Here is a 17,366-nt window from a genome sequence, read left to right as displayed (position 1 = left end):
TATTTGCCCTTCATTTCAGAAGGATAGCAATGTGGGGTAGAGTATTCTTTCTGTCTTTTAGTATTTTGAATATATGCTATGCCATTCCTTTCTGAATTTTAGGGTTTGTGATGAAAATTCTGAAGTTAGTCTGATTGTGGCTGCCGTATAGGAGACTTGACGCTTCTCTCTTGCAACTTTTAAGATTATCTCTTTGTGTTTAATTTTGCCAATTTGACTATAACATGTCTTAGAGAAGAACTTTTTAGGTTGAATACATTTGAGGATTTTTGAACTCCCTGAATCTGAGGATCTGTGTCTTTTCCTATACCTGGGAAGGTTTCTGCCCCTATTTTGTTGAATATGTTTTCAGTGCAATCTCCTTTTTCCTCCCCTTCTGGAAAACCCATGACTCAGATATTTCAGCACTCAAGATTGTTTGATATCTCTCTTAGATTTTCTTCAATGTTTTTAATTCTTTTTTCTTTCTTTCTTTTTTTGTATGCCTGTGTTATTTCAAATAGCACATCTTCAAGGTCGGAAGTTCTCTCTTCTGCTTCTGCAAGCCGGCTGGTTAAACTCTGTGCTGTGTTTTTTATTTTGTTGAATGAGTTCTTCAGTTTGGCAAGCTCCGCTACATTCTATTTCAGGGCATTGATTTCCTTGTCCATTTCTCCTTTCATGTCCTGTATACTTTTCCTCATTTCATCGTGTTGTCTAGCTGAGTTTTCTTGTATCTCATTTAGTTTCCTTAGAATTATCATTTGAAATTCCTTGTCAGACATTTCAAGGGCTTCTTGTTCTATAGGAGCTAGAGCTTTAGAGTTATTACCCTTTAGTGGTGTCCTTTCTTGATTTTTCATATTTCTGATATCTTTTTTTGATATTTAGTCATTGTGGCAGGGAATTTCATGGTCCTGTGGCTCAACACTATTGTCTGGCTAGTATCCTGCCAGGGCTGCCAATTTGGCACAGCTGCCTCAGTGTCTGCTCGGTAGCCCACTGGTGCCTCAGGTGTGTGGTCACCTCGAGTCTTGGGACTCTCTGGGGAGGCACTCCTCTGGTCATCGCACCCTCGGCCCAGCTGTAGATGAAGTCGGGCAGTGGTGGTGAGTCCTATGTACTAGGTCATGCTGTGGCACAGCAGGGCACGTGGTCTCCACCGAATCTGGGCACCTTTGGCTGGGTGCCTCTCTGATCAGTGCACACTCGGCCTGGCTAGGGATAGAGTCAGGTGACAGCGGCAAGGCCTACCTTCTGGGTCATGCGCTGGCACCGCAGGGTGCGTTGTTTCTCACAGAACATGGGCCCCTCCAGCTGAGCACCTCTCTGATCAGCGTGTACTGGGCCCCTGCCTTCTGACTAAGCACTTACAGAGATTCCCTGACACCTTGTCTTAATGCTGACTTTTTGGTTTTGTAAACCAACAACTGTCTTAATATTAGAAATTTCACATGATTAAGCCTAAATTAAAAGGATGATTTCTAGAAATGGATCTCAGACCCAGAGGTATGATGTTGTAAATTTGAACACATCTATTAACTGGCACAAAACTAAATTTGTCTGTAACAATTGGCAGCCTGTCATCAAGTCTGCCACTACTAATTGCGGGCACAGAGCATCAGCTTTGTGCCACACATCCAATGACATGGGAGATCGGGTGGACGTATTATGAAATTTATGAATTTGGTCTCATGCTTAAAAAGAATTCTTTTCAGGAACCTATAATACTTTTACTGGTGCATAACCATGCAGATTAAGAAGTTTGAGATGCAATCCACAAGGCAGCTGGATTAAACATGATATCAGTGAAGGTTCATGAACTTGGATTGGAGAAATTGCGCCAGGAAATGTTAGATCATGCTCTGCCTTATAGAAATTAAACAACCTTTCCACAGACTCTAAACCAAGATTGAAACAAGACATGAAGAGGTTGAAATTTAGAGAAGTCTGACTATTTTCATTTCTTTTGTTGAGTCTTCATTATCAACATTTCTACTGTCCATTCCTTATATTAAAGCTCCTGTCCTCACATCTAATGATTACTCTTCAAACCAAGTCATTGAAACACACCACAGCACTAACCATCATGGTCAATTCTATGTTTCAACATTTATCTTAGGATAATTTTAGTATTATTAGTATTGACCTTTCTTGTCACTTCTTTTCCTAATAAATATACTTCTAATTCTGGAGTTCAAAGAAGTAAAAGAAAGCTGGTTTACTGTCTTTCGCAGTATAGACTTTCAGATATTTTAAGACACTTCACATTTGTTTTTTCCTTGGTAAATATTTTTGTTTTTATTTGTTTGTTTTATTTACTTTCTTTTGCTGCTTACTAAATGCAACAGTGGTTCTACTCAATATTGTTGGTGTAAAATGACCAGCTTCCTTAAATTTTCTTTAAAGTTATATTTGTATGGAAATGTTATTTATGTGAATGTTCTGAAGATCATGGGACATTTACAAAAGTCTGATGGTCCTGGTGTGGTGCTGTCAATCATGATTCTGGTTGTTTTGTTAAAATAATTCTCTGTGCAATTGCAATAAGTAAATTTCCTTGTTAATTGCTGAAATTTATCAGGGTTTTAACCATGACCAGTCTAGGGTTTTTTATTTGTTTATTTTTTATGTGATGTTTTTTGTTGTGGTCCTTTATCTAAAAGTGTTTTCAATCAATTTATGTGAAAGACATTAAATACCCTTAAATAAAGTTTTCCAATAACTTTAACATCAGTGAACGAAACTAAAATATCCAGAACTCTAATGAAGAAACTAATGAGCTATTGAAACTGCTAGACATGATCAAAAAGAGAAGAAATTCATTACATGAGACTGAATAACCATTGAAGGTAATGTTTTTATGACTTTTATTTAAAACATTGTTGGTACTTTACTTAAATGTTTCATTTTCTGGTTTAAGAAAGCTTTTCCTCTGAAGCTATTTATTCTCTATAGAAATGTGGTAAAATATATTTTTATCAACCAAAGTAAAAATGTTTATATTTGTCATATCTGAAACAACAAAAGAATAACATGTTTATTCAGAGAGTATGTGATATAAACGTTGGAATTACAAAATAATCTACAAATAAATTATAAAATTAATAAGAGGTCTTGTTTGTTAGAAGAAAAAGAAATATAAAAATATATTGTATGAATATTTAAAAACACACATTTTACAATAAACATGAAAAGTAGGATTGAAAATTCCAAGCACTCAGTAATTTATTTAATAAAACATTTATAAAAACTTTAAAAAGAAAATATGGTAAAACCTTTATTGTAAGACTTTTAGTAAATCTAAAAACACAGAAAGATACAGTAAGCTTATGATTTAGAGGATTTGGTGATATAAATTTGCCATTTCTTCCCAATGTGTAGATTGACTGCAATTCTACCCTTAATCCAAACAGGGATGATGCTAAAATTAGTTTGGAGAAGTGAAGGCCCCAAAATATTTCATCACCATACAAGAAAAATATCAAATTTTCAGAAGTTGTTGTACTGCATATCAGAGCTTAATATTTACAGGTGCTTCTGACTCTAAAATAAACATAAACATATATAAAGTCTACACATTCACCGTACATATATGAACTCTTACTTTGTAAAAAATAAAACACTGCATAGAAATTACAAGGGAGTAACTTTTCAATAAATATTGTTGAGACAAATACCTTCATAAGTTAAAATACAAAATAAGTCTATTCTCCTTTTACATCAAAAATATATTCCAGGTTGATCTTAGAAATGAATGTAGAAATCAATGTAAAAAGCCAAAGTAAAATCTAGGATATAAAACAAAAGAAAATAGAATATAACATAAAAGACAGAAGAATGTATAGAATTTGGGACAAATAGCACATAAAATATGAGACTATTATTTTGGAGAAAAGAAATTTTTACTAAACAGCATATTAAAAGCACTTCCCTGTATTAAGGAACACTTTGATAAATTGTGCATCAAGAAAAATAAGGAAATCTGTACACCTAAGTACATTATCAAGAGTGAATAGACACATCATAATTGGGGAAAAAATATAGTGCATGTGTGATAAAATGGACTGTATATTCAGAGAATCAATTTATACAAATTTCAAACAGAGGCCCCATTAAAATTTATACTTATGGGCTATTTGTAAAGTTCTGATAACGTTCTGACTTTTCTTTCCTGGAGAAAGTAACATAGAGAATTAGTATTCAAAAGTACTTATCTAAACAGTGTCGTATTTCATGAAGTGTGTGTATCTGCTCCTGTGAGTGATTACATTGAGTGAGAAAGCACTTTGGTGTGAATTAACATCTTGACAGCCTCCTTCACATCTTTATTTCTAACGCTGTAGATAAGAGGATTTAGCATAGGGATCACAATGGTGTAAAACAAAGTGGCTACTTTAATGAGGATCCATGAGCCCTTAGATTTGGGCACACAGTAGAGAACAAGAAGAATCCCATGGAAAATGGTGATGGCAGTCAGGTGAGAGGCACAGGTGGAGAAGGCTTTCCGAAAAACACCCTTAGAAGGTATCTTGATGATGGTGACAACTATGAAGGCATAGGAAGTTAAGATAACCAGGAGGCTACAAGCCTCATTGAATGTAGAAATGACTAACATCACCATCAGGCTGAAGTGCGTGTCAGAGCAGGATACAGACAGGAGGGCCGAAAACTCACAGCAATAGTGATTTATGGTAGATCCACAGTAGGATAGCTCCAAAAGGCAGTATGTGAGAGTCAAGGAACAGAGTGCACCCCATATGTAAGTTCCAGCTACGAGGAGAGCACAGAGCTTAGGAGACATAGCGACTGTGTAGAGCAGGGGGTTACAAACAGCCACAAACCGGTCATAGGCCATCACTGTTAACATGAACACTTCTGTAATCACAAATGTGCAGCCGATGAAAAATTGAATCATGCAACTCAAGAAGGACACAGTCTTGGTTTTCACAACCAAGATCTCTAATAGTTCAGGGGTATTAACTGAGGAATAACAGAGATCGAGGAAAGATAAATGACTGAGGAAAAAGTACATTGGGGTGTGGAGTTTGGGACTGACCCTGATGATCAAAATCATTCCCAAGTTTCCAAACACAGTGACAGTGTAGATGGCCAAGAACAGCAGGAAGAGGGGCACCTTGAGGGGTGGGAACTCTGAGAAGCCCAACAGGACAAAATTGGCTCCAGCACTCACATTTCTCCCAGTCAGCATTGTCGTTCCTCTTGTAGGAAAATCAGAGATTTCATCCTGAGCAGCCAGACAGAACAGAGAGAGTAGGGATGAGGGAATGGAGGCAGCTCCCAATGACTCACCGTTCTTGTGTGGATTGTAAAATACAAGGATTCAGGTTTTTGTTTTTGTTTTTTGTTTGTTTGTTTGTTTAGGGTTTTTTTGCTTTTATTTTTCCCCATTTGAACCTCTCTTTGGCCACTTACTGGCTTCTTAAATATGGATTACTTTCTTTACCCTTCACTGACTCAATTCCACATTTTTAAAACAAGAAAGGAGGCTATCTCCTAATGTTCTTTTACAGATTATATACATATCTGTGCTTACTGAATGCTTACAAAATTTCTGACCCTGAGTAAAGATTAAACAATTATCATTTAATATATGAATTTCACTTACAGTTCAGTCATTGACAAAGAAAGCATAAGAGGAATCAAAGAATAACAGTAAAATACAACTTCGTTCATGGCAATAGGACAGACTAAAAGAGATGCACATACAGAGCCTGCCACTGGGGATATTAAAAGTATGTTTCTATGCTGGTATTTCATTTTTTAAGACAGTGATGAGAACATTGTATTAATAAGTTTCCTCAGTTAAACTGGTACTAAGCTGTCATTCCCAATTCCGTATGACTATTTTAAAGTGTTAGCTTTTCTAGTAATAACCTAACAGAAATATGAAGTGGTGCAGAGAAGGAAAAGGAAATGTTATGAAAAATGATTACACAGTAAAGTGTTGGATATACTAATTACCCTGATTTGAGCATCACGTATTGCACACGGGTATTGATATTCAACTCTATACCCCATAGATATGGCCAATCAATAAGTTTCCAAAAAATGTTATTTAAAAGAAAAAAAAAAACTAAATGAAAGACAAGAAGTGGAAAACATAATCAGAGGCATGTTAAAAACAGCTTTCTTTCCTGATTCCCTTCTAACTTTTCCACCTGTCGTAGATACACTTTTCTAACTGGATCAGAAGCCATCAACAGAAAATCTTTATTTTCTCTTTCTCCGTCTGCATCTGATTCCCTTTTAATACCAGATTCCCATTGTTAGAAAGGCAGTTAGGGTGAAGTGAAAGAGATGCTCAAAATGTGCTTCTGTATTTATTCCCACCCCAACACCCACTACTCAGCAGGTAACACTGGATCTTCAGTCTGTCTGCCTTCTCCCGCCTGTAACACTGATACTATTTTCACTTTATTTTGCGGATGGTGCTCAAATCCTCATAACATTTTTAAAATGACGTTCTTACAAAACCCTTAAAACCTAAGCACTCTGTCTGGATTTCCATCATATCTAAAGTCCGAGCACATCCAGACTCTTCACTGCTCCTCCCTTTATTTTCTCACTCCTGCATTTTTTTATCCTTTTCACACACAAAACGTGTTCTTTTGTTATATAATGACTTCGACAAAGTATCTCTTCTAACAAGAATGACCTCTTTTTCCATCAAACTCTATGCACTATTACCTTTTAATATCAAGTTCCAGGCAACACTGTTCCAGAAATCCTTGATTAATCCAGATTTCACAGTTATACTGCTCTGATTTGCTTCCACCTACATGGCCTCAAAATCACAATTATTATACATAGTTTGGCATATTTATCTACATTTCCATAAGTTTTTCGTTCTTCTGCTAAGATTTTTTAAATTGAGAACAAGTAACTAATATTACTGTAATAGTCTCCAAAGTGATGAAACCTTATTAGAATACACATGTAAGGTGCCAAGACAAATCCACCTTAAGATTCTTAAAGGTGTAGGAAATTAAGATCCATACCTTGTATTCTTATTCTCAAATTAATCAGATGTATACCACTGGACTGCTAATAAGATCACACAGACGTTTCTATGCCAAAATTATTATATTTCCCATTTCAGGTTTTTTCACCTAAGAATTAAAATACAGCACTTAGATTAGGAACTCCCCAGAAGACAAATATCCTTTATAGACATATTTACTGAAGGCTCCTTTTATTCAAATAATAAAATTTTCAAACAAATTTTTCTCAAAAATTAACTTTTTATAAAAATTGTTCTAGTTTCTAATAGGTAACAGGATTTTCCTTTAAAGAATATGCCACTAAAGTTACAGAGAAATTACATTTTCCCTGATTATAAAATGAAAATCATAGACAGCATAAGAAACTCTTAAATGTGAGTCAGATTTGAAGACTAAATTCAGGTACAGTGTTGTATGTTTTAAAACTAAATGCATGACCTTGGGGAATCACACCCTGGAGAATCTTGATAGGGGTTTGCAATGAGCTACAAACAAGACAATTAGAAGAAAGTCCCTTCTTCCTAATTTAGAATATCATTAATTTTAAGTCATTGTATCATATGGGAAGGTTGAAAAAATTGTTTATCTGGTTTTAGAAAAATAGGAATAGCATTAATCATACAATTTAATTCATTATGTATTCGTTAAAAATACAAAACTGACGAAATTCGCAAACTGAAAGTCACAGTCCTATTTCAATAAAGCAGACTTAGTACAATTAGTGAGTTTTGCACCTTCAGTTTCTTTATATTCCTAGCTTTCTAAGTCAGAATTTCTTGTAAAGAACTTACTCAACAACATTCTGCATATCGACATGATATTGTGCCGTCATTTAACATTCCATATTAATGTTTCATTTTTTAATTAAAACTCATTTTGAACATACATTTTTTAATAAGGCAATTCATAGGTTTATTGAATAATAGAGTGTATCAGTTTTCAGTTGCAGTATTTCTATCTGGAATTATATCAGGAATCTATGGGGATATACACTTACGGATTTCTGTTAATGTGCATGATTTAGACAAATTGTCCTAAGTTATATTTTATGAAAAATTGTTCTACTTTAGTTTTTTAATTATACTTTTACTGAATGTAAACTACAAGACATGAAGTTAAATTTTTTCAACCCATTGAAGATATCTTCTCACAATCAGGCCTTCCATTTTTGCTGATGGGCAGTCAGCTGTCAGTCAAGTTGCCACTTTGAAGGGAGATTAGAATTCATTTCTATTGCTCTTTTTAATGTAATTTTCTTTTTGATTTCTTGTGTTTTTTACCCTATTATGCTGCATAAAAATATATATGTAATTTGATGTCCTTTAATTCTGGATAATTTTTAACAATCATCCCTTCAAATATTATTTCTTCTTTATCATTTTTCTCAACTTCTGTACAATTAAATGTTTGTCCAAGCCATAATTCTTTAATATAATTATTACAGCAACAGATAAACCTGATGCTGATGAGCCTATATAGGCACTTGGTTTATGACAATATTGGGATTGCAGAGCAATAAGGAGAGAATGGATTTGTTTTTTAGTAAACAGCATGTTGCAGTGGAATATTAGTATGAGTAAAATTAAAGTGGTTAATCAGTGTTGGTGGTGATCACACCTCTGCTGTGCTGGGTTTGTCTCAGAACATATGCACTCACCTTCCCATATGTTTTCATTTCAGGACCAGGTGGAAGGGGCACTTGCTATTGGTAGTGTTCGGTTCTACAGGTAGAAAGCATAAGCACATGGAGAAAACATTCAAACCACACGGGATCATTTAAATCTTTTTCTATAGTTTGCAAGACTTTCACACACTTTCTATTATTCCAGGCAATCACATGGGAATTGTCCTCTTTCTGCCTAAGGGGAAGCATGACAAAGACAAAGAGAAAATTCACAGTGTTTTACAAATAAAACAATCTGTGATACACCTACAACTCACGCCATCCATGAAAAAAAAATTTTTAAATTGAAAGACCAAAAGCATTCTTGAATATAATGCAAAGGAATATCTTTTTGACCTGAAGCATAGATAAATACAATCTTTAACAATTGCAGAACAATTACAAGAGGAATATAGTGGACTAAGTTAAAATTCAAATTTGTTGTTTATCAAAGGATATTAAGTAAGTAAAGAGTAAATCCAAAATGCAAATATATTTTCAAGGTATACAACCACAAAGGGATAATACTAGTAATATACAAGAAATTCATATATTTATAATGACAAATAATTTAAGGGAATACTGGTAAATTGGCATATGAAGGCACTTTACAAAAGAAAAAAACTCAGTAAAATATTACGTACCTCAACAATAATAAACATTCAAATTAAAGCTATAACAAAATGTTTTACATAAAGCAAACAGGTGTAAATCCTAAAATCTGATAATCCTAAGTGCTGGTGAGTAAGAGGATAATAATTTAAGAATTAGCACACGTTGCTATTAGTAGCATAAACTGATACAAACCCTTTAAAAATTGATAATTAAATGCACAATACTTCTAGGTGTGAAATCCATTCTAATGAGTACATACACGCAATACAGTCATATATATATGCCCCAAAACTAAACATCCCAATGTCCATCATTACAAACTGAATTAAAGAAAAAATCTGGAATATTTATGCCATGAAATAGCAAATGGGAACAAAATTAAGCAAACTATGAATATATGCAAAAACATGAATAATCTGTAAATGCTCATTTATAAAAGTCAGATATATGGAATATGTACTGCATAATTTCCTTCTCATAAACTATGCAAAGTGGGAATAGCAATTTGTAATTTTGAGACATGTCCATAGAGAATGAATCCATATAAAAAGCAAGTTTACCATTACAGTAAAAGTCATACTGTTCACTTCTGCTGGGTGTAGAAAGAAAGGGTTTATAATCTCTGGCAATGTTTTATCTATTGATCTACTTGAGAGTTACATGGGTGTTTGTTTAAAACATATTTTTCAATATATTTTAATTTTTAAATGATGACCTTAGAGAATGAAGGAAATGCCACATTAGGTAAATGGTTAGATTTTCATCACAAATATTATAGGAAACTGTTGGACAATAGTAAGGTAGGAATGAAATAAACTGATTTTACATTTTAAAATATTATAATAGAAAATTTGTGATTAATGGCTGACATAAGATTAATAAACAAGGAAAGTAGATTAATTTTGTATCAACTGCTGAAGACCAACTTAATGACAATGATGGCTCAGAGAGCAGACTCTTGGAGAAGTAGATTTAGTTTGCAAATAGTAACAACTGCACTGATTGACAAGTGCATTAATTGAGAAGCCACAGGTAAATAACGATTGTCCTTTTTTAAAGCCACTAAGTAGATATAGATGTGGTTTACTGCTAGGGAGAAGAATGACAGGAGGGATAAGTTTATCGTGAGAATGGGTGATCAAAAAGTACGCTGTGCTTGTATTTTTCATTGTATCACTTAGCAATAGTAGGAAGTTTTGTTAGAAATAACTTGAAATTTTTTGTGATATTCACAGTGATTTCAACACCATTCATATACATTGTATTCATACTCAAAAATAAGTGATGTGGACAGATATTAGTTATATATTCATCATCTGCTTGTTTAATGTGAGATAATATTATCCATAATGTAAACTGGAGGGTCTTTGTTTGACTTGAAATGAAGTTTTAAGGAACAACAAAGAGTTGTGTTTTAGAGAACTTCCAGAGTCATATGAGTCATTGATGAACACTTGAATGTGGATCCAGGAAAGGTTGTCACCTCTATGTTTGTAGCACTTTTATTAAGCACAACTTACAGCTAACGATAGCCTAAGTTTCATTCTTCATAAGACCCTAAATATAGACACCTTGTTCTTAATCCTGAATTCCATAGAGTAAAGGAAAGAGATTTTGAAATACATTTCTTTATGAAACCCCCTGAAGTGAAGTGAATCAGAATGTATTCATTATATGTGTATTAAATCAGAGGTAATTTTGAGACATTCCGGGCACTAAAAACAATGACACATGCAATATTTAATTGATGTAAAACATAAATCTATATTCACTTAAAGAGAAACTATCGCTAAAAAACATATATGAAAAAAAATTGAGCACAGTTGGTACATAAGTAAATATACATTACTTTGACTTATATTAATTGAGAATGCTGTATGGAGTTAAATAACTTGCTGACTGTCTCTTTCCCAACTTTGCTCATGAAATCCCCATGGAGATGATAACTCTGAATATCACATTGGTCACTTTGACCAGGAGCCATGAGCTTTGGTATTTGGGCACATGGTAGAGAAGGAGAATGACCCCCCAAAATGGTGATGGGGGTCAAGAGGAAAGCATAGGTGGAGAGAGCTTTCCAAAATACACCAGTACACGATATCTTGATAGTGACAACTATAATAGCTAGAAGGATCAGGAGGCTATAAGGCTTATTTAAGGTATGAATGAATAAACATGTCATGTGTCTATGTAGGACTCAGAGTAGGATTCAGTGAGTACAGAAAGTGCTCACAACCATTGTGCTTTATGATGTTACATCCACAGTAAGATAGTTCCCAAAGGGAATATTTGAGTGTCAAGGAACAGAGTCCACCCCATATGTGAGTTTTAGCTACAAGGAGACCGAAGAGCTTATGAGATATAGCAACTAGAGTAAAGTGGGGGATTGCAAACAGTGACAATGTAGTCATAGAAAGTCAATGCTAGCATGAACAATTCTATAACCACAGATGTGTACCCAGTGAAAAATTGTGACCTACAACCTTTGAAGAAGATACATTTGTTTTCTATAAGTAAGATTTGTATCAATTTATGTGTGGATACATTGGAATGACAAATATTCAATGAAAATAAATGGCTGTGGAAAAGTACATGGATGTATGAAGACTGAGATTGTTCCACATGACCACAGTTATGCACTAGTTCCCCACCCGAGTAACTGTGTAGATGTGTAAGAACACCAGACTGTTGGGTGCCGGGAGGTGTGGATAATCTGAGAGGACCAACGAGATGAATGTGGTCGCAGTGTCCTGGTTTCCCTCATGAGGTCCAATGGCCCATGATTTAGAAAGAAAAGAGTAAATATAAACACATTTATTTACTTTTTCTTTTATTGCCTGTGCTTTCAGGGTCTTCTTATTCATAATGTTTTTGTCCAGTCCAAGGACAGGGACAAATCTGAAGGGTTTTCTCTGTATTTTTCTTTAGTAATTTTTTGGCTTCAGGTCTTATATTTAAGTCTTTAATACATTTTTAGTTGATTTTGTTATACGCTGGGAGGTACAGGTCCAGCTTCATTTTTCTGCATATGAATGTCTAAATTTCCCAGCACCATTTATTGAAGAGGTAGTCTCTTCCACAATGTATGTTCTTGCTGGCTTTCTCAAATATCAATTGGCTGTAAGTATGCGGGTTGATTCCCGGGATTCCTATTCTGTTCCATTGATCTGGGTGTCTGTATTTATGGCAGTACCACACTGTTGTGGTTACAATAGCTTTATAATACAATTTGAAGTTGGGTAGTGTTATGCTTCCAGCTTTATTTTTTTTGCTCAGAATTGTTTTGGCTATTTGAAGTCTTTGTTTTGCCATATGAATATTTACATTGCTTTTTCTATCTCTGAGAAGAATGTCAATGGTATTTTCATCAGGATTGCATTGAATCTATAGATTGTTTGTGTAGAATGGACATTTTCATATTAATTCTTCCCATCCAAGAGTATGATTTTTCTTCCCTCTTTTTTTGTCCCCTTTAATTTCTTTCAGTAGTGTTTTTTAGTTCTCATTGTAGAGATTTTTCACCTCCTTGCTTAAATTAATACCTTGGCATTTTATTATTTTTGTGATTACTGTAAATAGACTTGATTTCTTAATTTCACTTTCTGCTAGCTTGCCATTGGAGTATAAAAATGCTATTGATTTTGAGGTGTTGATTTTTTATCCTGCAACATTACTGAAATTGTTAATCAGCTGTAAGAGTTTTTTGGTAGAGTCTAGGTTTTTCTATACTTAAGATCATGTCACCTATAAACAAGGACAGTTTGACTCCATACTCTCCAATTTGGGTTTTTGTTGTTGTTGTTTTCATTAATAATTTATTATTTATTTATTTATTTATTTATTTTTGCTTTATTTTGTCAATATACAATGTGGTTGATTATTGAAACCTCCCTCCTTCCTCCCACTCCCCCTCCCTTGCAACAATGTCCTTTCTGTTTGCATGTTGTATAAACTTCAATGAATTGTAATTGTTATATCCCCCCCCACGTTTTGTACATTTACTTATTTATTTTTAGCTCCCACAAATAAGTGAGAACATGTGATATTTCTCTTTCTGTGCCTGACTTGTTTCACTTCATATAATCCTGTTTAGGTCCATCATGCCATTGCAAATGGCAGTATTTCATTCTTTTTTATAGCACAGTAGTATTCCATTGTGTAGATATACCACATTTTCCATATCCACTCATCTGATGATGGACATTTGGGCTGGTTCCAACACTTAGCTATTGTAAAGAGTGCCGCAATGAACATTGGGGAACAGGTGTACTTTTGACTTGATGATTTCCATTCCTCTGGGTATATTCCCAGCAGTGGGATAGCTGAGTCATCTGGTAGATTTATCTGCAATTGTCTGAGGAAACGCCACAACATTTTCCATAGAGGCTGCACCATTTTGCGGTCACACCAGCAATGTATGAGAGTTCTTTTTTGTCCACAACCTTGCCAGCATTTATCATTCACAGTCTTTAGTTTATTAGCCATCCTAACTGGGGTGAGATGGTATCACAGTGTGGTTTTGATTTGCATTTTCCGAATGCTGAGTTATGTGGAGCATTTTTTCATATGACTGTTGGCCATTTGTATATCTTCCTAACACTTCACCTTAAAGAATTAGAAAAAGAAGAACAATACAAACCCAAAGTTAGCAGATGGATAGAAATAATTAAGATCGGAGCAGAACTTAAAGAAATAGAAACCCCAAAAACAATACAAAAGATCAATGAATCAAAAAGTTGGTTTTTTGAAAAGATGAATAAAACTGATGAACCATTAGTATGACTAACTAAAAAAAGAAGAGAGGAGATCCAAATAACAAAAATTAGAAATGAAAAAGGTGATATTACAAATGATACAACTGAAATACAAGGAATCATTCAAGACTACTATAAACAACTATATGCCAACAAACTTGAAAATTTGGAGGAAATGGATAAAGTTCTGGACACACACAAGCTACCAAAACTGAGCCAAGAAGATGTAGAAAATCTGAACAGACCAATAACAATAAAGAAGATTGAAGCTGTTATCAGAAGGCTCCCAACAAAGAAAAGCCCAGGACCAGATGGATTCACAGCAGAATATTACCAAATGTTCAAAGAAGAATTGACACCAATTCTTTACAAACTATTCCAAGAGATTGAAACAGAGGCAATTCTTCCAAACTCATTTTATGAAGAAAACATCACCCTGATACCAAAACCACGTAAAGATAAAACTAAAAAAGAAAACTACAGACCGATATCCTTGATGAATATAGATGCAAAAATCTTCAATAAAATGCTAGCTAACAGAAAACAGCAACACATATGTAAAATTATACACCACGATCAAGTGGGATTCATTTCAGTGATGCAAGGTTTGTTCAACATATGCAAATCAATAAATGTGATACACCATATTAATAAAATTAAACACAAGGACCTTTTGTTCTTCACTATAGATGCTGAAAAAGCATTTGATAAAATTCAACATTCATTTATGGCAAAGACCTTCTGTAAGTTATGTATAGATGGAAAGTATCTTGACATAATTAAAGCCATTTATGAAAAACCCACTGCCAATATCATCCTGAATGGGGAAAAGCTGAAAGCTTTTCCCTTAAGAACAGAAACTAGACAAGGATGCCCACTCTCACCACTCCTATTCAACATAGTGTTGGAAGTACTAGTCAGAGCAATCAGAGAAGAGAAGGAAATAAAGGGCATCCAGACTGAAAAAAATGAAGACAAACTGTCACTCTTTGTAAACGACATGATCCTATATATTGAACAGCCTAAAGCCTCTACAAAAAAATTCTTGGAGTTGATAAATGATTTCAGCAAAGTAGCAGGATACAAAATCAACACACAAAAATCAGTAGCATTTCTATTCTCTAATAGTGAACATGCAGAAAGAGAAATCAAGAAAGCTTGTACATTTACAGTAACCACCAAAAAAATAAAATACTTAGGAATTGAATTAACCAAGGATGTGAAAAATCTCTATAATGAGAACTACAAACCACTGCTGAGAGAAATTAGAGAGGATACAAGAAGATGGAAAGATAGTCCATGCTCTTGGATTGGAAGAGTCAACAATATGAAAATGTCCATACTGCCCAAGGGGATATACAAATTCAATGCAATCCCTATTAAAATTCCAATGACATTTTTCTCAGAAACAGACAAAACTATCCAGACATTTATATGGAATAACATAAAAACATGCATATCCAAAGCAATGCTGAGAAAAAAAAAAAAAGCCGGAGGCATAACACTACCTGACTTTAAAATATACTACAAAGCTATAATAACCAAAACAGCATGGAACTGGCATAAAAACAGACACACTGATCAATGGAATAGAATAGAGAACCCTGAAACGAACCCACACACCTACAGCCATCTGATCTTTGAAAAAGGCACCAAGCCTATACACTGGGGAAGAGACTGCCTCTTCAGCAAATGGTCCTGGGATAACTGGATATTGATATGCAGGAGAATGAAACTAGACCCATAGCTCTCACCATATACTAAAATCAACTCAAAATGGATTAAATAATTAAATATACACCCTGAAAAAATAAAACTTCCTAAAGAAAACATGGGAGAAAACCTTCAGGAAGTAGGACTGGATACAGACTTCATGAATATAACCCCAAAAGCACAGGCAACCAAAGGAAAAATAAACAAATGAGATTATACCAAACTAAAAAGCTTCTGCACAGCAAAAGAAACAACCAACAGAGTGGAAAGACAACCAACAGAGTGGGAGAAAATATTTGCAAAGTATACATCTGACAAAATATTAATATCCAGAATATACAAGGAACTGAAACTTTACAAGAAAAAATCAAGCAACCCAATTAAAAAATCGGCAAAAGAGACAAATTGGTATTTCTCACAGGAAGATGTACTCTCCAATTTGGACGCTCTTTATTTTTTTCTCACAGGAAAAGAATCAATCAACAGAATAGAAAGACAATTACAGAGTGGAGGAAAATATTTGCAAGCTCTACATTCGACAAGGGATTAATATCTAGAATATACAAAGAATCCAAGCAACCATACAGTAAAAAACAAATAATCCAATCAAAAAATGGGCAAAAGAGATGAAAAGACATTATTCAAAGAAAGACATACAAATGACTAACAGATACATGAAAAAATGCTCAGCATCACTAGTCGTTAGAGAAATGCAAATTGAAACCGTGTTGAGATATCATCTCACCCCAGTTAGACAGGCCATCAACAAGAAGACCAAGACTAACAAATGTTGGCAAGGATGTGGAGAAAGGGGAATTCTTCTACACTATTGGTGGGACTGTAAATTAGCACAGCCGTTACGGAAAACAGCATGGAGTTTCCTCAAACAACTGCAGATACAGCTACCATATGATCCAGCAATTCCACTACTGGGTATAAATCCAAAGAAATTGAAATCATCATGTTCAAAGATACCTGCACTCCCATGTTCATTACAGCTCTATTTACAATAACCAAAATATGGAACTAACCTACGTGTCCATCCTTGGATGACTGGATGAAGAAAATGTGGTATATATACACGATGGAGTACCACTTGACCAAAAAATACAGAGTGAAATTCTGCCAATTGCAGCAACATGGATGAGTCTGGAGAAAATTACGTTTAGAGGAATAAGCCAGACAAATAAACAGAAATATCTCATGTTCTCATTCATAACTGGTTGCTAGGAAGGAAGAGAGGAGGGAGTGAGCGGAGGGATGGAAGAAGGAAGGAATGGAGGAAAGAAAGAAAGAAAAGAGCACAACAATATGTACAACTTTCAGAAGGAAAGAATAAACCTAAGGACACCTGAGATGGGGGAGAGGGAGGGAGGGAGTATGGGAACTGATAGGTCAGACAAAGGTCGTAAAGAAATATCACAACTTGTAAGAATGAAAACGCTAATAATAAATTTTAATTTTTTTTAAATTAGAAAAAAGTATAAAAAAGAAATTGAGCAGCAAACAGGAGGTGGCTGGGAGGAACTCAGGACAGGTTCAGTGTAATAGTGAAGACAGACGTTGTCAACTTGCATTCATAAGTGTTCTGGTTCATTGGAGTCTTACTTGACATGT

General features: G+C 34.6%; 1 protein-coding gene across 1 annotated transcript; it reads right to left on the bottom strand.

The window, feature by feature from the left end:
- Positions 1–4,246: 4,246 nt before the first annotated feature.
- On the bottom strand, positions 4,247–5,191 carry LOC134391821 (olfactory receptor 1165-like). The gene has a single exon (XM_063115743.1). It carries the CDS (start codon positions 5,189–5,191, stop codon positions 4,247–4,249), a length of 945 nt encoding a protein of 314 aa, XP_062971813.1.
- Positions 5,192–17,366: the final 12,175 nt, after the last annotated feature.

Source organism: Cynocephalus volans, chromosome 12, assembly GCF_027409185.1.
Source record: "Cynocephalus volans isolate mCynVol1 chromosome 12, mCynVol1.pri, whole genome shotgun sequence".
NCBI lineage: Eukaryota > Metazoa > Chordata > Mammalia > Dermoptera > Cynocephalidae > Cynocephalus > Cynocephalus volans.
The sequence above is the reverse complement of the archived record's forward strand: the minus strand, read 5'-3'. Positions and strand labels throughout refer to the sequence as shown.

Coding starts and splice junctions, on each gene's coding strand:
- LOC134391821 (XM_063115743.1), bottom strand. CDS start 5,191: ATGCTGACTGGGAGAAATGTGAGTGCTGGAGCCAATTTTGTCCTGTTG.